The sequence below is a fragment of the Macadamia integrifolia genome, chromosome 3, assembly GCF_013358625.1.
Source record: "Macadamia integrifolia cultivar HAES 741 chromosome 3, SCU_Mint_v3, whole genome shotgun sequence".
In the NCBI taxonomy this organism is placed as follows: Eukaryota; Viridiplantae; Streptophyta; class Magnoliopsida; order Proteales; family Proteaceae; genus Macadamia; species Macadamia integrifolia.
In genome coordinates, this window is record NC_056559.1 from 3,475,443 (window position 1) to 3,497,601 (window position 22,159).

General features: G+C 41.7%; 1 protein-coding gene across 2 annotated transcripts in view; it reads left to right on the forward strand.

Annotated features, from left to right (window-relative positions):
* The window catches only part of LOC122073955 (probable protein phosphatase 2C 12), a 56,791-nt gene that overhangs the window by 7,579 nt on the left and 27,053 nt on the right, over positions 1 to 22,159 (forward strand). For both annotated transcript variants that reach the window (XM_042638690.1, XM_042638691.1), the window contains 2 exons: positions 15,093 to 15,246; positions 15,326 to 15,389. In XM_042638690.1, coding sequence (XP_042494624.1) covers positions 15,093 to 15,246; positions 15,326 to 15,389 — 218 coding nt within the window. The remainder of the gene's footprint in view (positions 1 to 15,092; positions 15,247 to 15,325; positions 15,390 to 22,159) is intronic.

The following is a 22,159-nucleotide window of genomic DNA, read 5'->3' on the forward strand; positions in this document are numbered from 1 at the left end:
CCCCCTCCCTCTCTTTCTCAAATGGATTTGGGTTGATATGACCTTTGCTAGTGATTTTATTTGCGACACGGCTGGAAAGCTTGCCTTTTGTACAACGATATCCCACATTTGGATGGACCATAATCTTCGAAGATGGATTACTAAATGTAGATCTTATGATAAGATTTGGAATGCCATTTTCGATGTGAGCTCCAAACTTGCCTCCCTCCCCCATAGGCATGTAAGGGACTCCCCAAGGAACATGCTCATTGTTGTTGCCTAGGGATTGCCCATATCCATCTTGCATCCCCCTCCCCCCTTACGCTGTTTTCGGTTGTGCAGTTGCTACTTTTGCTTTTTTTTCTTTCCCTTTATTTTCTCCTTGGTGCTGTAAATCCTTTCTTCCTGTTTTAATGATATTTTGTTCATCCAAAAAAAGGAAGCTCAAGTTTTCCTTGACATGTGAGGAAAACAAAGATGTGTGGCCTTGGATAGAATAAAATAAGCTTACCGGCTCCATCTGGGAAGGTAGTCTCAAAATGTTTATTAATCCTCCCATCCTCCGTATTAAGACCATAATCCCAGATTTTCCTTTGTGTGGGCCAAACTAGTTGCTTAATACCCTTTTCTTTCCACCCCCTCCTACTTGTATTTTCTTTTTAACATTAGACCTGGAGAGGGCTGCATGACAATATTCTAGACACTCAGAATATTGATACAATCTTTCAGACACTATCATGACTTCTTAAAATATTAATGCTATCTTTTTTATAGCTTCCACTCATTGGCAATAGAATCTATACATTTAACAAAGTAACATATCACATATGGTAGACGAAGAACTTGGTTTGATCATATCAACAATCCATATGGCTAAAAGCAGGTTGCGTACCATAGTTGTCACGGCGACCCAAGGCGGTGGAGGGGTTGCTAATCGATTCGGCGATGAATCGTCCATTGTGGTGTTGCCATGGCGGTTAAGTCGCCCATTTGTTATTATTATTTTTTTTAGATTAATAAATAATATATAAAACAAAGGAAAACAGGGAGGGGCATATGCAAGACGAAAAGGCCGAATGATATAACCCTTGGGGGTAGGGCGAGGAGAGAACAAATTGCTCTGAGATAAGCCCCAAGAACAACAATGTGCCTGTTCCTTGGGGAGTCCACAACAGACCTGTGGGGGGAGGGATCCAAGTTTGGAAGAGACATCAAAGTAGATGATGGCCTTCGAAATCGAATAAAAAGATCTAGAGTTGGAGGTCCATCTATTACGATTACACTCCATTCAAATGTGGGTGATAGCAGCGCCAAAAGCAAGCTTACCGGCATAGGCACAAATAGATTTTTCGGAAAAGGTCATATCTATCCAAAGCCATTCTCTCTGAAGGAGAGGGGGTGATCTCCGAGCAGGCCAACACTTGGAGAGAACATGCTTCCAAATACGGGAGGAGAAGGGGTAGTCATAGAAGAGATGGGTGATATCTTCAATTCTATTCCAGCAAAGGCAGCAAGCAGTTGAGACCAATATGTGACAATAGATGAGCAATGACTAGGTAGGAAGGCAATTAGAGAGGGATCTCCAGGTAGTGAGACTGTGACGAGGGGTGTGGGCTCGAAACCAGATGACATTATACTAGGGGATGAGAGGATTAAAGGATCAAGAGTGGTTCCAAGCTGAAGAGGAGAAGCATCCAGGCAAGGAGGGGGTCCAAATGATTTGATCAAGTAAGGAAGAAGGGGGAGGAGTGGAATTGAGGGATTGCCAAATGATAGAAAGGGAGGGAATATCAGGGGGGGACCAGGAGCCATTGGAGATGATAGAGGAGACAGTGGAAGATCTGGAGAGACCAGAGGAATAGACTAATCTATGGCCTATGAGAAGGGAAATAACACATGCATGGTGCCAATTATTAAGCCAGAAGGAAGTCTTCATACCATTGTCAACTTGGGATTTGGTGGCAGTCAAGGCCAGAGGTCTAGCAAAAAGGATTTTCTTCCATTCCCAAAGAGGAGTTGGGTTCGATGCTAAAAGTCTAGAGGGTGTCATTATAGAGAAGGGTAGATGAGACCCTAGACACCCAGATGCCTGGATGCTTGGAGACCACCTTCCAGGACAACTTGAGGATGGTAGCAGAGTTGACATTTTTGATTCTCCTGATGCCAAGACCACCTTCATGCTTGGGAAGGGAGACAGAGGACCAGCGAATGGGGTGAAGAAATTTGTGCAATTCAGAATCTTTCCATAAGGAGTAGAAAAGGGATTCAATGGATTTGATGATAGATTTGGGAAGCTAGAAAATTTCTGACCAGTAGATATAAGAGGATTGGGGAACTGATTGAATGAGAACTAGACGACCCACATAAGAAATCAATTTGTTCTTCCAGAGCTAGAGCCTCTTGCGAATTTGATTAAGCATGGGTGCACAGTGGTGGTAGTGAGCCTGGAGGAGATAAGAGGAAGGCCAAGATATTTCACGGGAAGAGAGCCACTTGTGAAACCAATGAGCTGAAGAAATGCGCTTTGGAGGAATCAAAGACACCTGCTAGGAAGAGACGAGATTTGAGCAGGTTTATGTGAAGGCCAAAGAGGGACTCGAAGAGATGAGAGAGGACATGATGGTAGAAATGGGGCCCTCATCAGCTCTAGAGAAGATCATGAAGTCATCGTCAAAAGCTAGGTGGGTTAAATTGGAAGCTTTGCACTTGGGAATGAGAGAGATGAGATGGTTGTTAGTGTAGGATTGAATGGATCTAGAGAGGACCTCCAAAGCAACGCAGAAGAGGAATGGGGTGAGGGGACATCCTTGACGGATGCCAACAGAGGAGAAGAACCCAGCAAGAGATCCATTCACAAGAACGGAGAGCTTAGGGGAGGAGATATAAGCAAGGATCCTGTTGACAAAGGAGGGGGGGAAGGACATGGAGAGCATGATTTTGGAGATGAAGTCCCACCTGATAGAGTCAAAAGCCTTGTGGATATTGATTTTGAGGAGGCGGTTGGGGGGGGAATACGATTTCTTATCGAAACAACGGACTATCTCATGACTAAGAATGTTGTCAGATATGGTGCGGCCAGAAATGAAGCCGGATTGGTTGGCACTGACAAGAGAATCGATGACAACTTGAATGTAGTTGGCCAGGATTTTGGTAATGAATTTATAGAGGAGGTGGCATAGGGAGATAGGTCGAAAGTTAAACAAGGAGGAGGCACCCTCTTTCTTGGGGATGAGACAGATGAAGGTATGGTTGATGCGGCAAATTTGGGAGGGGTTGAAGAAGAAGCTCTTATTGGCTTTGATGAGATCCTTACCAATAATAGACCAGCAAAAGGTGAAAAAGCCCATGCTGAAGCCATTTGGGCCGGGAGCTTTATTGGCCTTGTGAAAGTGGACAACCGCTAGGATTTCCTGGTCGGAGAGGATGGATTGGAGGGAAGGGATGAGATGGTTGGGGATGAACTTGTCAAGAAGAAGGGGGGATGGGGTGGGGTGGGGTGGGGTGTGGTGGGGAGATGGAGCTAGGCAGAAGATGCCCTTGAAGTAAGACTCACATTCCTCTTTGATATTAGTAGGTTTCTAAAGGTGGAACCATTATTGTTTAGAAGAAGGGGAATGGAGTTAAAGTTGTCTCTGGCCTTCATTTGGGACTTTTGCTGGAGAAATAGGAGTTAGAATCCCCATAGGTTGAGCCATTTGATTTGGGACTTTTGCTTGTGAAATCTTTCTTCTTGGGACAGGAACGAAGTTAGTTCTAGGGAGGTCTCTTTCTCTTCCCAGGACAGGGAAGGATTGAGAAGATCTGATTGCAGCCGAATTTGAATGGATTCATGATGGAGGGCCGGTAGGGATAGGGAAGAATTCCCTGAGATGGGTCTCAGAGTTGCAGGGGAGAGGGAGAAATCGCACTAAGAAAGGGAGGGGATCGCACACACTCAGCCCACAGGCACACAAAAATATCAATTCATAACTTCATTCTTCAATCCGACTTGTCTATTGGTTACAACCAATTTAAAGGAAAAATAAAAGACAAAAAATAGAAACTCAACTGAAATAAGAAACTACCCTAAACAAGGAAACAAATTGCAACCCGATTCTCTAAATCCTACGTGAATCTAACTTTGCTAAAATAAAGTGAATAAAATAAAATCAAAGATAATCTTCTTAAATAATGTAAATTTCTAAAATCCTACTAGACCCAAAACCAATATGGATCCAGTTCATCTCTCGCTGGATACCTAGATGGGTATGGATCTCTCCATGGGTGCATATCTACATCAATTCAAGCATGGACTTATAGTAAAAAACCTTGGTTGAGCTGATGCCGAAGGTGGAGGAATTCCAATTCTTAAAGGCAAACTTGACATTCTTGAGCTTGTGGGCAAAGTAGATGAGAGGAGAATAACTAGAAGGGACATAGATTTCCCATGCAGATTTGACAACAGGAAGGAAGCCAGAATGGGAGGACCACATGTCAAAGTATTTGAAAGGCTTGGGACCAAAGGAGATTAGAGGGTTGATGAAGAGGGAGATGGGGCTATGGTAAAAAATGCTAGGGGGTCGAAGGTGGTGTGGGAGGAGGGGAAGGAGGTGACCTAGGCTTCATTAACAAGGAAACAATCAAGTTTACAAGCAATGTGGTTAGAACCAGATCTCTTGTTGTGCCAAGAAAGTTTAATGCCAGACCATCTAAGGTCATCAACATTAGAGTCCTCAATGCGGGAGTTGAAGGCTTCAACAGAGGAGGGGTCAATGGATGAACCACCACTCTTCTCATGGACATGACGAACCACGTTGAAATCTCCCCCCAGCCCCAAGGGTGGGAGCCCACTAGGGGGCAAGAATCCAGAGGTCGTCCTAGAGGGGAGGGGGGAACGGTCAGAGGCTCTACTGAGACCATAAATGGCAGAGAAGAAGGGAATGTCAAAAGAGGGATTGGAGATGGAGAGGTGAATGAATTGAGAGGAGGAGATAAGGGAGGCATGGATCCATATTCTCCCAAGTGGATTGAAGGAGTAATTAGAGAGGAAGAACCAAGAGGGGGCAATGGAAGCAGCTATGCACAAGGCATTGGCTTTAGGCACTTTGGTTTCTAAGAGGCAGTAGAGAACGGTCCGGGAGGACATGATGCAGGCGTGGATCTCAGATTTCTTAGCTAAGGAATTGAGACCTCGGACATTCCAGATGGTCCAACAAGTCATGGGGAAGGATGGTACAGGGGCACAGATACCTCAAAGGCACTGAGGTTGGGGAGGGAGGACTGAAAGGTTGGCTGACTACCATGGCACCTACAGTAGCTTATAAGAGGGGAAGAGAGAGCAGGGCCAGCAATGGGTGGGATAGGGGTTGAAGCATAAGAGAGAAGGGGTACCCGTTGGAGAAGGGATGGTGGTGACAGAGAGAATGGCCGAACTGTGGGTGACATTTGAGATGGGGGGGGGGGGGAGGAGCAGACCTGGTGAGGGGCTGCCTCAGCAGAGGGACCGAAGAACCAAGACCAGGGCTACAGACATGAGCTGTGTCCTTGAGCAGAGTAGAGTCTAGTACTAGGATAGTAGTTGGAGACGACGTGGCATGAGGGGTAGCTCAGAGAGGCCCTAAGGAGCTAGCAGAGACATGGTTGGCAGGGCCCTGCTTCAGGTGTAGAGAGCGATGGGGCCGAAGTAGCTGGTGGAGACGTGGGGAGGATCAGCAAGTGCGAAGAAGTGGCGATGTAGGGACCAGCGATCTTGGGGTAAGGAGAAGCTTCAGATTGTTCCGAGAGGGAACCAACAACAACCAGAAGCCAATCCTTCCTAGAGTGTAGCGGTGGGGGCGTGGTAGAATCAGCCATCATGGTAGTAGATGAAGTAGAAGATGTGGCAGGTGGTGCGATGGACGAGAGACTCTTGTTGAGGGGAGGAGACAAAAACGAAGTGGCCTGCGGAGGGCAGGGACAAGTCGTCAAAGAATCGCAGGTAGAGAGCCTGAGGGGTGAAGGAGATGGGTTTGTGGGTGATCTTGGTCTGGTTGGAGGCAAGGACCGACGGGTGGGCTTGGACAGGTGGAAGTTAGAGTGGGTGGATGAGATGGTGGGCTAGGAGATGAGGGCTTGAGGAGGAGGTAAAGGCAACATGGCCACAAAGACGTCGTGGGCCTACCGAGTCTGATGAGCCGAGTTGGGTTGAGAAATGAGATTGGTTGAAGAAAGGTTAAAAGGTTCTGAGTGGTCTAGAAGAGGATAGAGGGAGGGAGAGGAAGTATGGATGGGGGTAAAAGAGGAAAAACGTTAGATGGGAGAGGAAGTAAAGGGGGGAGACCTAAAGGGTGATGGAGACAAGGGTTACAAGAAAGAGGCGGAAGGTGAAGAGTATCAGAATTGGCATTGGAAGGATGCAGAGTCTGATTAGCCGACAAAAGGGAAAAAGGAGGCATAAAAGGAGAAGGATTGCTAGGCAAAAATGGTTGGCAGGCTGACAATCTTCTAGTGAAGTTGCAGCGTTTTGGACTGCGATGATCAGAAAAGGGTCAGGTTGACCAATAGCTGGGCTAGGGACCTTCGTACGATGCCTTGTAGGGGAGGCCAATCCTAGCGGCGATTTCTACTCACCCGGCCCTGGCTAGGTTTTTGAAAGCTGCGGTGGTGGAGTGAGGAGGGGTGTTCAGAGGAGTGGTGTTGTTAGAGATATTGGTGATGGAGGGGAGGCGAGATGGGATGGCGGAGGCTGGATTATGGGAAGTGGAGGAAGGAGAGTGAAATGGGATGGCTGAGGTACTAGTGAGGTTGCATACAGGGATGTCCATGATTTCATCGGGTTCTAGGGCTGGAGCTTCAGGCAGCCTAAAGATTGGTGGCCAACTTTGCAGTTGGAGCAATGCGGAGGAGCCCAATTGTAGCAGACTTCTTGGTGGGTCGTGACCCCTTCATCATCCATGAGAAGGACCAAGCTTGGAGGGGGTCTTTCAGCAAATACTTCCATACATATTCTAGCATAGGAAAGGTGTTGCATTCTTCTGGTTTTGATGTCTGTGAGTAGAGGAGTACCTATCACAGACCCGATCAAGCTCAGTCCCTTTTGGCACGGGAAGTGCAGAGGGGTGTTGGGTGAAGTGATCCACAAAGGAATGGAGCTGTAGTCAAGCTTGAGGAGTTGTATATGGCGGTTCCATTGGCGAAGGAAGTTGGGTTTGTTTCCCACATGCCATGGACCTCCTTCCAGGGCCTTGCGCATGTCTTGATCTATGGGGAAATTGAAGATAAAGATTCCATTATCTAACAGGTGAGTATCGAGTTGTCCAGATGCTTTCCACTTGTTGCCAAAAGGTTTTTTCACAGTGGGAAAGGGAGGCTGACTGCCCAAGAAGTGTCCTAACAAACAAAACCTTCATTTGGAGATCTCAGTGTTGATGGAGGACACTAGATACCTGCCAATACGCTTGTCGCCAAGAAGGTACGGGGGAACAAATTGGAGTGAGAAGTCTTCGTTGGGGAAGGAAGGAGAAGGTTGAGGAAAGAGGACCAGGTTTTGGAGGGAGGAGAGGATGAAGTATGAATGGGGGAGGGAGAATCGGGATGTGTTGAGAGGAGGTTGTTTAATAGGGGGTCACAGGGAGTCATAGCCACCAAGGAAGGAAAGAACCGGGGGGACGAGGGCGGAGGGGTTGCTGGTAGTTCCAGTGGAGCAAGCCGCCAGAGGGAGGAGGGGGAGGAGTTCATGTCGTCTCAGGGGAGGGTGGAGGGCGGAGGGCGGAGGTATCAAGTCATAACAAGTCATCATGAATTATTGATTTATACATCAGTTCATAAAAAATCAACATATATTTCAAGTTGTAAAAAATCAACTTATCAACATGACCTGAAATATGTATTTAAAAACATATATGATCAAATGAATATATGACAATGAAGTTGAAAATCAAATGATAGGTTAACCTGTTACTGAAGCTTGAAAGCAATAATCTAGATTTTAGAAGAAGATGAAGTAGGCTTAATTGGGAGCGAGTGAGCAACCTGAACAAAGTAAAAGTTCTATATATGAATCAGAATGTGACGTACTGAAGCCTGATAGAAAATGATATATTGATATATGAGATATGTATTTGGAAACATAATAGATCAAATGATAAGCTAATTGGCTAACTTGTTAAGCTATTATTGACTTCCTGAAGCAATGAAGCTTGATAGCAAATGATTATATAAAACATATAATCAACCAAAAAAAAAAAAAAACTTAAGTAATCTTCGAAGTTAAAATTTAAAGTTTAAACAATCCATAAAGTCCAAACACGAATCACTTAATCATAGTCATCTAAGAAATAAAAAATTGGCAGTTTGTCTTCTTGTTGTCCGGTAGAATCAATTGCATTTTGACCAAAGTTATCTATGACGTCCTTGTCGTCATTCACATCTTCCTCTTCTTCCACATCTTCTTCATTTGATCTTGATGACTCTTTGAAATAACCTAGAGGGGGGTGAATAGGTTATGCTAGTGAAATTTAAACCTTTTCGAATTGTGATCCCAAATATGGTTGTAAATTTAAAAGATGCGGAATAATAAAAATTATCACAATCACATAACACCAAGGTTTTATAATGGTTCGACTCAATCCGAGTCTATTCCACTCCCTACAAGTTCTACTTGTAAGGTAATCCACTAGCTCTTCCCTTTCAGTATAGTAGGAAAAGAGGAAAACTTTTACAAAATCTTTTAAGGATAAGAGTATTTGTACAATCCCCTTTTCAGGTAGAGAGGCATCTTACAATCTCTTTTTAGGTAGAGAGGGACCTTACAACTCTTTTAAGGATAAAAGGATCTTTACACAAGCCTAAGTACAGTCTAAACTTAATGTAAAACAGAAAGGAGAAGTGGAATAAAGAGAGCTACCTCTTATGTGGTACACTGATGAATGCAAGAATGAAAGTAATGATTGCACCTTATGTCAGTCTTCACTAGGCTTGATTTGACCAATGGAAAGGTGGAAGACTTTGCGAAAAGACTTGAGCTTCACTTGTGAAGAGATGATGACCAATAACTCAAGAGGTGTGTGGAATAACTTTGACTTTCAAATGTTCTCAAAAGTTGCTCTAATGCTTGGAATTAATTGTTAATTAACTAAGAGCATTAGTGGTATTTATAGGTGAGGTTGGGGGACAATTTTAGGCAAGAAATCTCACTCAAACAGTCACTTTTTGGGTATTCCAGTCGGTCGACGGCCAAAGAGCCCTTGGGCAAAAACTAGCCGTTGAATCCAGTTGTATCCTAGCCGGACTGGCACCAGTCAACCGGATGCATCGACCAGACAGGTGCTAGTCGACTGCCCGCAATCTCGGCCAGAACAGTTTGGCAGTGTTCTGTAATTCTGACCTGTCGTCAGTATTTTGGCTGTAACTTTCTGGCCTGACCTCGGATTGACTTGATTCTAGTTGCTTTGGATTTGTAACTCAATTCCCTACAACTTTCATGAAGGGACTATCTCCTGATACCTACTTTTAGGTTACCCAAAATGCCCTTGAGTCAGGTAAATATGGTTTTAACAGAAATTCACTAGGACATATTTTTCCTAATATGTTCCTAACGACATAGTGGCTCTTCACACTTGGTCAAGGTGCATTCTAAGGTCATTCTAGTATGAATGCAATACAATGCATGAAGTGTGAGTGCACGTATACATATGGAAGGTACAATTTACAATGTGAAGATATAATCTGTCCTAGAAAGTCTTCATTAAGCTTCTTCACTTGGATCTTCCACTCCTTGGCACTTCATCTTCAAGTAATTCATGTGTAAGTCCTTGTCTTGAGTTAAGCTCCATGTTTTGACTTCTTGAGGCTTGGATTCTTGGAGTTTGACATGGAAGCATTCTCCTTCAAGGTGTGTCCTTACACTAAGCACGACTTAACAATTGTGGTTAAAGTGACTATTTGTTTGTTATCATCAAAACCAATTTAGGTATGTGGGCATGTTCCCAACATCTTCAACATCCCTACCTCTAACACGGCGTGTATAACACACATTGGCTCTAGAGGTTGATGCTTGGGCTTTCCTTAGTCGGTTGGGGCCCCAATTGCTTTACTAGCAATGTCCCACGTGGGATCATCATGGGGATGGACTACATCATCCATTGGCTTGGCCCACCATCCACTCACTACTCCAGTCCAGTTCATCAAGCTATAGTGGATTAAAATTTCTGTTCTCTAGACGCCTTTGTTGAAGCCTTTCTTCTAGGTGCGATTGTATTGAATCATTCAAAAGTTGATGTTCCAACCTATTCCTCTTTTTGGTATAATTATGAATTCATAAACATTAGAGAGCAACAAAGTCATTATTCCAAAAATAAAAGGTCTAAAAAGAATAGAATAAGATGTAATTTCTAACTACTTATAAGCTCAAATGTGTCCTAGTTGTGCCTCGCAACCAGAAGAGGAGCAACAAAGCCCTAGTATACGCTGTGTAACCTTTGAAAGCTCAAAAGCGGGACCTCCAAATGTACTCCACCAAGTAACTATAAAAATATATATAAGAAAAAAATTGGATTAATATATCATACAAAGTAAGTACAAACGAAACAACTAAATAATGTACTTACTAGGAGTCATGGTTGCCCGTTACCTAATCGCCATATACATGGCAAAAGAACCTCGAGAATATCTATATAAACCAACTTGCATAGTTATCTTGTCTTGTAAAGATGGGTCATGTATTAGTCTTGCAATGACATCATTAAATGTCATCTGTAGAGTTTGGATCATTTGACAGTAATCACTTTCCTTATAATTAAAAATTTTCTAGGATTAAGAAATAATGCTGCCCATAGAAAAGGGTGCTCCATCTGACACTCCCAACGCTTGTTAGCAATATTTAAAACTTTCTTCCACTGCTTTTCTTTATCCCCAAAATTTTCTTGTATTTTCCTTTTTGCCTCGGCCATGGCAATACGAACCTCAAGCATTGAAGGCTTCTCATCAACATCCATAATCCTCAAGACAATAATAAGTGGCTTTGAAGTTCTAAGACAATTTTCAAACCATTCCAAAATTTTGCAGCAAACACCATATCAACCACTTTCTTTCCAATCTTAAAAAAAAAAAAAAAAAAAAAAAAAAAAAAAAAAAAAAAAAAAGAGCTACTTAGTACACAAGGCTCCTGCTACTGCAAGGTTTAGGAGGGGCAAGTGTGTAACGCAGCCTTACCCCCTGCTTCGCAGAAGAGGCTGTTTCCAAGTTTTGAACCTGTGACCAATAGGTTGCAATAGTGCAACTTAACCTTTGTCTTTGAAAAATTAGAACTGGTCTATGAATCAGAAATAAACAAATGCACCTAGTCATCCTTATGTTTTAATAAGCTTTGAAGTGTCAAAAATGTAGTTGCAAATCTAATAGCTGTTGTCCTCATATGATCCCTCCCATTTGTTTTAGCTCTCGTTGCGTCAAGAAGCCGTGTGTGTCTGTGGATGAAGTTGGTTATTTTTTTTTTTTTAATTGCCTTACCTATCACATTCTTATAAGCTTTCAGTTCACCTCATTGTTTTTAAGGCGGTAAGGCGACAGAGGCGTTTGAGGGTCTTTCGGAGCGCCTTACCGATAAGGCGGGCATAAAGTGTCGCCTTATTGACTAAAGCGTTCATGTGTAATTTTTTTATAAAATCAATCTATTTGGCTCAAATCCTAGTTGAATCCTATTACTCATATGTTAAATAAATATTAAAGGTTCATATTCATACCAATGTAAGATATTCATCAAGAAAACAAATCAATAAAGTGAATAAACTAAGTTCATCTTGATCAATCATCATAAGATATTAACATATAATATAAATACATAATTATGAGACAAAATTATAAATATAAAGAAAAGAAGACATAAAAAATACAAGTATTTATTATACTTACCTCTATGATGCCAAAATGAATGCCTAAGCCCTAAGGTCATTCACTATATTTCTACTCCTGTCAAAGAAGAATGAAGCTCACCGCTGTCGGAGCAAGCTCACCGCTGCTGGAGCAAAATGGTCTCCTGGATTAGTGGTTCTTCCTTCTTCCTTGATTCCTTCTCAAAGTCCTTTCTTAAAACCCTTGACAAAATCCAAACCCTATTTGTGAATCATGTTTTGTTTTGTTTGTTTTGGTTATTTTTGGTGGAGTAAAGCTAATCCCATACATCTCAAGTGTTAACAAAACCATACACCTACCAATAAAAAATCTGTATTTGGAATCTTCTTCAAGTAATTTTAAAATGTGTTTAAAAAAAAAAAACCCATAAGGCGCCACTTCACGTAAGGCGGAGCATTGCCTTACCATCTCTACACCGCATTAGCACCAAGGCGCTTTAAAAACTATGGTTCACCTTTGTCCTCCATCGTCAAGTTAAGACAATGGGTTGCACAAGGAGTCCAATATAGCATTGTCCTCTTCTGCATCATCATTTTACGAGCTAATTTATAAGCCGATACATTATCTGACACAACTTGCACACCATATTCCTCACTAAATTTTGAACTTTGCTGTCAATCAATTCAAATAACATATTTACACTTTGAGACTCACTGGATGCATTAACAAAACCCATAAAACGAGTCCCCTCTGGACAGTTAACGAGGAAATTAATTGTGTTCCTATTTTATGCGCCCACCCATCAGACATAAGAGGTGCACCCATACTGCTTCCAATACTCTTCATATTTATTCTTCATCTTTGCAGTTCTCTCCTTTGCTGCCCTTAACAATGGCACCCTCAGTTTATGATAATTTGGGGGCTTATATCCTATCCCATATTGTGCAATAGAGTCCACCATCAGCTCAAACCTCCTTGACAGCATTGAATGGAATACCACATTGATAAACTTAGTCAACAATGTGATTATCAATTCACTTTTTTTTTTCTATCGCTGATCTAAGCCGGTTCTCTATAGTAGTCTGAGTAGGACCTTTAAGATGCCTCTCGGCAACCACTTGCTCAGGAGTCCGTCTAACGTGATCATCCATGGGGCCCCTTACTTGTGGCTGAATGGCAACTTTTTTTTCTTTTAGTACCTGTCCCAGAGTTAGGAATAACTCTAGTAGTTATACAAGACTGAGACCTACCAGACTGTCTTTGCCCTTCAACTTCTATATTTGGCTCAACAGCAACAGCAAAAACAACAGCAACAGCAACAGCATCATCATCATCATCATCCAAAATTTCTTCTATCCTTTTCTTCCTATTACGCATAAGAGCTGCATCCCCGTATCAACCCACCAAATGTTGCTTTAATATTTTAATTCCAAATTTGAGATCTTTCCTGCAAAGAATGCATATAGCAAGGTTCTTGTCTAATGTATCAGCCCAATACCCAGACTTCCGCCTAGGGTCTTTTGATTTGGCTTTCCTGGTTGAGTCTTTGGGTGGATCATACGTAGCAGTACTTCCATTTTACCCCCACTATTACCACCAAGAGTACCATCCATTATAACAAACAATCTAAAAAAAAGATACAAGAAAACAAAGAATATTTAATGATTTAATAAAATAGCTAGGCAACCAAGAAACTCCAAAAAAAGTTAAGCCATAAATTTTACCTTCAATAAATGAGTGTAGAACAACTAATCATTAAACTTCAAGGCCTTCAATTAGATATTTAGATCCTTTACCGGAGCTGGTGCACTTCAATTACTACCAAACCATGAAATACCCATTATTCATTTCTCTAACAACTAATTGAATATATGGTAAGAGTAAGAACAACAACTAATGTCTCACACTTTCCTGTATAAATGATGCCTCTTGTAGTGCTTTTAAAGGGCTGTACAAGATTCCTATTAGGTCTCCAACTCAAAATCACATTTGTAGAACTGAAATACAAGACAATGGATTTCATGATAGTTACCTGTTGGCTTAATTCAGTTAATTGTGTATAGTGATAGATCCATGACTTCTGATTGGTGGTAAACATGAAGCTGAAGCATCCACTTTTTCCAACCGATCACTGTCGCACTTCCATTCTTTTTTCTAAGTTTCTAACTAATCACTGTAGCTCATGCTTGTGCAGAGAAACGACAACTGCAAGCACTTGAACAAAGGATTGAAACATTAGAAAGAGAGTTTGATGATGTAATTACAACTGCAGCTAATGCTAATGCAGACTGTAGAGAAATGACAGGCTGAGGCAGCCCTAAAAGGTTATGAGTTACATGTACAAGAGCTTACAAGAAAAAAACTCAGATCTAGAACAGGGAGATAGTAGATACCATGGTCGAAGGTCATTAATACGGTGGCCTTGAATGCCCCCGAGTCTTGTCCAAAACCGTAGAACACTAGAACATCTACTGCGGAAGAAGAGAAAAAAAAACAGAGGAAACGAAGAAGAAAAAAACGAAGAGAAAAAACAGAGGACGAAAGGAAGAAGAAGAAAAAGCGAAGAGGAAAAAACAGAGGAAAGGAAGAAAAAAAAAAAAAAACAGTGGAAAGGAAGAAGAAGAAGAGAATGAGACATACCTTGCCAGAGCTGTAACTGCCAGAGGTTCACAAGCTGGAGGATTAGAGGGAGGACGCAATTTGTCGGAGCCATCAACGAAGAAGGAACTTGTCCTCCCCAATGAGCAAGAGGACTGAAGAAGTAGTGAGGGTTTTAGCTTTAGGGTGTTACGACTTGCAACCATTCTTCTTTCCCCTAATAGCCTTGTTCCCATGTAGCATGTGTATGGAATCAAAATATACCTGCCAATAAGAACGTGAAAAAAGAATCAGTATTAAACATTTAAAAAGTAACAAACAAAAACCAAATGTACAAAATGGTGACCGACTTAGTCTCAAATCGTAATGAGGCATCAAAGGCAACGCTATGGCAACGGCATATCGACCTCAATGGTCGATTTTCAAGACTTCACCTAATTTTGCAACCGATTTGTTCTTAAAAAATCACCAAGACACCAAGGCGCCGCCTTGACAACTATGTTGCGTATACCAAGAAAGATTATGGACTCGTACCATGGGGCACCACTTTTTGTATCTGTTTGATGTATTATTCTTATTTATTTTTGTTTCTATCAACTAAATTTGTTCTTTTGTTACTGCGTTTGGTTTCTTGACTTCTGGACTTTATTTGCATTACTTTTTGGATTCTGATGGATATAAATTGATTGATTCCTTGCCCCCCTCAGCACAGAAGTCTGGAACAACTGTCACTTTTGTGATAATTGATGGATGGGTCATTACTGTAGCTTCAGTGGGTGATTCCCGTTGCATAGTTGAATCTGCTGAAGGTGTTATTTATTCTTTGTCAGCAGATCATAGGCTTGAATGCAATAAAGAGGAGTAAGTTCTAAATCTAGACCTCTGGTTCTTCATTTAAAATTTGGCACTTCTAATGGGGTTTCCTTTCTTACCTCAACAGGAGGGAACGTATTACTGCTAGTGGGGGTGAGGTTGGTCGGCTTAATACAGGTGGTGGTACTGAGGTTTGTTCTTACATCCTATATTCATTTATTATTGCTTTTAAATTCTTTAATGCTTTCCCCTGAAGCCTTTCATGTCTAATTGGATTTTTTAGTGGTCTATCTGTCCATCTCATTGTTGCAAATTCTTCTTATGGCTTCTTTTTTTGTGAACATCAAGGATTTTATTGAAAAAGATGGAACAAGAATAATCAATGAACCACCTATTTGAACCGTGGAGAAATGAGAAATTTAAATATAAATGAAAAGAGACCCCAGTGGTATGGAGGACCCACAGCTGAAATGTTGTCTTCACTCTAACCAATTCCTGTTTTACCAATCCATCCAAAAAAAAATTTGCTAACTGATTCCTCCACTGGAATGGATGCCCTAGGTAAAGGGAAAGGGTGAGACTACAAACTTCTTTAATCACGAGAAGCTTCCAAAATCTAATTGAACCTCTAAGAACCAATGGCTATTAATCCATATTGGTGAGGCACCTGGAGGCTGGAAACCATAAAGAAGAGTCCACATCTCTGTCATAGGAGACCAGCCCTACTAGACCTCAAATGCATGAATACCAGCACCAAGGATCCCAAAGTTGCATCCATGACAATTTAGTTTGATGTTGTTCAGTCTGTAAGCAGGAACAATTTGAAGCAAAAAATATCACTCATAACAAGATCAGCAGCGATGTCTTGAAACAAGTCAACTGTGGTATTTGACGTACTACTCACTAATAATGCATTAACACATCTTAAATCGACTTTGAAAGGATACTCAAAAAAAAATTCTTTGCTGTACTCTCATGTTGCCAAAAACAGAAATGTACTGTAAGTGTTTTCTTCTTCCCAGATGGGAGAAGATGCAAAGACCAATGTAGATCAATAATGCCCATTGTGATTACTCGGATAAAAACACCCACAATGCAATGTTGTGATGGATGAATATGCCATCCATGCTTGTCTACCCACTCCTGCATGTAATTCAAACTTGATGATATGACGACCTTTCTGCCTCTGTGGAGCACATCTCATGTCTTAATATTTCTGTAGCAGAATCAAAACTGGGTAGAACAGTGCTCAAAAGTGAGAGAATGAAGAAGGAAGAGAGAAGCGATTAGGGGAGAAACCCTATCTCCCAATACTGCTTGAATAGAGAACCATGGGCTTGACAGCACTTTATTACATAGAAAACGACTCAAAAGAGTCGGAACAGAATAGAAATTACATCCACATATGTCTCTCCAACTGGTACAATTGACTCCACCCCTTACACATCGCCAAAGATACTAAACATCACCAAGTATAGTTGATGTAGTTTAAAAGAACAAGAAGGCCAGCAGCAAACCAGGCCAGCACACTGGACGAGGAATGGATTAATAAACTTTATTTGATTGCAAAATGGGTTGTATGGACCATGGATTTTATATGTTTGGGTTTACTAATGTAATGTGCCTATTTAGAAAACCTCAATGGTAGAGATTTAAGTTCTATATGGGATTAAGTAGTTAGTTTCTGTTTTGTAACGTTCTAGAATAGCTTCTATTTTGAAGAGAGGCTTAAGTTGTAAGGGATTCTTCCTACCATTGATATCCTATGTTGCTTGTTTTTTCTTTTTTTTTTTGAGTTAGAAATAAAGAGTAGGAGTTTTTGAGTACTATGAAAGATGGAGCATGGTTTCTTGGGATTCAAAACTGCTCTATTGTGGGATGCAGTAGGGAAACTTTGGTGGTGATAGTTGATACAGAATTGATGCTGAACCGGGTTGACCCTTCGGGCAATCTCAACCGAGACGAACTAAATCTGATTTGATTTTTGGGATCAATAGAATATTTTAGGATTTACTTTATTTAGGAAATATTGAGTTATTTTATTTGGGAAGATATGTAATCTTTTGTTTTGGGTAGTTGTTAGTCAATTTGAGAGTTACCAATTTGAGTTTTATTCTGCTTCTAATTTCATTAGTTCGAACTTAGGAAGTATTAAAACCACCAGGGTTTCAACCAAATATTCAATTTATTATTCAAAATTTGTCTACTAGATTGGGTTATATGCCTTTATATAATAAATTGAAATTAAAACTTGCCTAATTAAAATCCAAAACTAAATTAGCAACTCCTAATTTAAAACCACTAAGGTTTCAACCAAATATTCAATTCATTATTCAAAATCTGTATAATAAATTGGGTTAAATGCCTTTATATAATAAAATGATATTAAAACTTGCCTAATTAAAATCTAAAACTAAATTAGCAACTCCCAATTACTTTTTAAGTTCTAACTAATGAAATTAGAAGCAGAATAAAACTCAAATTGGTAACTCCCTAGTTGACTAGCAACTACCAAAAACAAAAGATTACGTATCTTCCCAAATAAAATAACTCAATATTTCCTAAATAGTGTAAATCCTAAAATATTCTATTGATCCCAAAAATCAATTCAGATCCGGTTCATCTCGGTTGAGATTGCCTAAAGGATCAACCTGGTTCAACCTCAATTTTACATCAACTCTCCCGATGTTGAGAAAAACTCGTCTGCAAGTTTTAAAGAAGGATAACAATAAAAACTCATGAGCAGGGGTGAATTGCTCGTTGTCTACATTGCGAACAAAAGCCAAGATGTGAAGCTGTGGAGGTGTATTCAAGTCCGGAAAACCATGAGGAAGAATGAACTCATGATGGTCAACAATTGACACTGCATTGATGTCCTTCATTACTTGGTCCATGAGTTTCTCACTTTTCGTTGTCATCACTTGTTCCACAATTGGACGATCTCCCACATGTGTTGTTGTATTTGGTTTGTCTTGTGGATGTACTAGAGGTATCAGTTTCTTTTACTCAACCAATCCGTGAAGATTAAATTTTTAATGCATGTGGTTGTACTAGAGGTATGAGTTATCATTTGGTTCTAGATCAAGAAGAATTCTTCCTCCGTCAAAAAGCCCACATCAAATGGGCTCGACCTGGGAGACTCTAATTCTGCGTATCTCCATCGCTCTCTCAAAGCTAGGAATATGCCAACACCATTCCTAAGCTTATCTCCTTTGAAGTAGAGCTGTACTCCCTTGAACTCATCAAATCGAAAGCCATCTCACACTTTCAGGGACTCTTCTGCCCTTCCCCTTCCCCTGTCCCTCCCCCATCCCCCTCAACCTCCTCAATAAGTTTGTCCTTGATGAGTTCCTCCCTTTTCTCCAATCCATCCCCAGCGAGGATGAAATCCTTTCGGCCATCCTTTCCCATAAGGCCAACAATGCCCTGGGTCCCGATGGCTTTAATATGGGTTTCTTCTCCGCCTGTTGGAACATCATCTGCAATGACCTCATTCTTGCGGTGCGTAGTTTCTTCTACAACCCCAACCAAATCAACGGGATCAACCACACTTTCCTTTGTCTCATTCCTAAAAAGGAAGGTGCGGTTTCTATGAATGACTTCAGACCCATTTCTCTTTGCAATCTCCTTTATGAGTTCATTGCCAAAATCCTTGCCAGTAGGATCCAAAAAGTCATGGACTCCCTTGTTAGTCCCAATCAACCCGCCTTTATTGCAGGCAAGAGCATTTCGGATAACATTATTCTCTGTCATGACATTGTTCGTGGTTTTGATCGCAAGTCTCACTCTTCAGCTGCCCTCCTCAAGATTGACATCCATAAAGTAATCGACACAATTAGTTAGGACTTCATGTCCAATGTTCTGCTCCAAATGTCATTTTCGGCCTCTTTTGTTCACTGGATCCGCACTTGCATCTCCTCCCCCCAGTTCTCTGTCCTTGTGAATGGTAGCTCTACTGGATACTTCCCCTCTGGCCGTGGTATCCGCCAAGGCTGTCCCCTTTCTCCTCTCCTCTTCTCCTCTCCCTCCTTGGAAGTCCTTTCCCGCTCCATCCAATCTGCTGCCGATCTCCATCTCATTTCTCTCATCCCCAAATGCAAATCTCTTCTCCTCTCTCATTTGGCTTTTTCTGATGACATTATGATATTTTCCAAGGCTGACTCTCTCTCCATCACCACTATCATAGCCACTCTCCGCTCCTTCGAATCTCTTTCAGGGCTTAGCATCAACCTCCTTAAATCCAACATTTTCCTCTCCGGCGTCTCCCTTGATGCCCAAGACAGCCTTTTGGGAATCTTTGGAATTCTGTTGGGTTCCTTGCCTGTTAAATATCTAAGCCTCCCTCTCATTTCCTTCAGGCTCTCCTCCCACCACTGTACCCCCTTACTTGACTAGCTCAGGAAAAAGCTCCAACTCTAAAAAGGTAAACTCCTCTCTTTTGTTGGCCGTCTTACTCTTGTAAGGTCGGTCCTCCAGTCCATATACCTCTGTCGGTCCGGTACCTTCGTCCTCCCTGTCTCTATTATTAAATCTTTTGAAGGTCTCTTATGCTCTTTCCTTTGGAAGAGCTCTGACTCCTCCAAATTCCTTCAACCTCTTAGTTGGAAGAATGTTTATCTTCCCAAATCTGAGGGAGGATTAGGGATCAGAAGAATCAAAGATGCCAATTCAATGGGTGTCCTTAAGCTCATCTGGAAAATCGTGTCCAAGTATAAAAGCATTTGGGTCGACCGGATCCTCTCTGGGTTACTCAAGCATAACTCCCTTTGGACGACCCATCCTATTACTGATGCCTTCTGGATTTGGAGAAAGGTCTTGGACCATAGGCCCATAGCCCTCTATACCATTTCCTTTTCCATTGGTAGTCGTCGGACCACCTTTCTCTGGAAGGACCCCTGGCACCCTTCGGGCATCCTGTCTCATCAGATATCTCCCAGAGTTATATGCTCTTTTGGCCTCCCTACCGATGCTTTTGTCTCCTCTATCCTTTCTCCCACGGGTTGGTCTCCCCCCCTCTTCTCCTCTTCTTAATCTCTAGACTTTCTTCCCTCCTCTTCCCCCTGGTCATATAGGAAGAGAAGATAAATGCAATTAGCTTCCCTCCTCCAATGGGATCTTCTCCTCTGCCTCTGCTTGGTTCTTTGTTAGAACCTCTGTCCCGGTTGTCCCGTGGCATAAGTTGATTTGGTTTAAAGCCATATTCCCTGTCATAGCTTCACTCTATGGCGATGTTTGATCAACTGTCTCCCTACCCAATCCTTCCTCATCCATCGCCATATCCCCGTTAACCCTTCATGTTGCATCTATCCTCAAAATGGAGAATATCCCCCATCTCTTCTTCTCCTGCCCCTTCTCCTCATTTGTTTGGAATTCCGTTCTCTCTAAGTGTTGGCCGACTAGGAGACGTCTTCTTCCCTTTGATAGGGAATGGAGCTGGAGAGGCATGACCTTCTCTAATTCTTCTATAAGTGATATGGTTGGTAAACTGGATTTTTGTGCAACCATTAATCATCTCTGGATGGAGCGTAACATTCGTAGATGGACCCCCAAGTCTCGCTTTCTAGATAAGATTTGGAAAGCTGTCTACTTTGATGTTACCTCCAAAATCCAAGCTCTTCATGCTCGTCCTGACCCCAACTCCCTTAGAAATATCCACATCATTGCTTCTTGGAACTTTCAAGTCGATCTCATCCTCTCCACTTGACGGCATAATGGCTATCATCCCCCTCCCTTGTTGTTATTCCTTGGATTGTGATGTTTTGCTTTTGTTCTGTTGTTGATTCCCCCTGGGTTGGCTTCTCCTTGTTGGCTTAAGCCTTCCCTCCCTCTCCGCCTCCCCCTCCCCCTTCCCCCTTCCCCCTTCCCCCTTCCCCTTTTCCCCTCTTATATTCTTCTCTTCTTGGTAATGAATTATTTATTCATCCAAAATATATATATATATATATATAAGCCATCTAATGGTGTACTATAATATTTGTGGCCAATTTGAGAGATAGGCTTAACAATTGGAAGCTTTAACTACTTTCACCATGTGCATCTTTTTCTTTTTTGGAGTGTACATGTTGTCAACATAAGCTTCCTCACTTAGAAGTTCAGGCAACTTGGTTCTCTGACATTTTTAGTGTTCCTCTTTTGAACCATCCTCATGACGCTTTGCATCAGTGCAATAAGCTTTGGCCCCACCTTCCAATTTGATAACTGATAAGCATTTGAATCCAGGTTCCCTACAGAAAGTTTGTGACGTCATTATGGTCAGAATAATGACATGTGCATGAGAATGGGTCCTTTTGGAGGGATACCTTTTCAATTCATCGTTTCATTGTAAGGCAGTGGGGTGAGCAGTTGAATCAGCTCCTTATGTTCCCATGGGTAAAAGGTACCATGGTGTTCTACCAAATACAGGTTCTATCAAACTGAACTTTGATGGGAATTTACTGGATAACCTAGGAACCCACTGTTATTGGAGGGATATTTCTGTATCTAGAGAGAAATGTTATTCAATTTTATTGTGGCCCACTTGGTTGGCAAATCTGTCTATGACTCCATTCAAACATTGTCATGAACTGCCCCCAATTTTGGGTGGACATATTGGAGACTGGGGTTCATATGAGAGTGACTGTTGACTGGATCTTTCAGTTATAGACTTATAGGACTTTGGATTCTATCCCTTCTCATTAAGGTGGTAAGGTCTTTATGCTACTGGTGAGTATCTCATTCCAGTGAAGATCTAGGTCCAGTTACTCAATTAGATGGTTTACTGATGCATGGAGCAACTTGAGACTATAAGTATCCTGGTCTATATGATGTGCTGTAAAATGTTATATTCTGATAATTCTTTTTATTAGTAATTTTTTTATTCAAGAGGGTTAAAAACTGGGAAAACTATCTGCTTCATAGAGAGGATTCTAACAGAAGTAGAGGAGCGTGGATGTTCAATCTTCACCACCCCCCACCCCCTCCA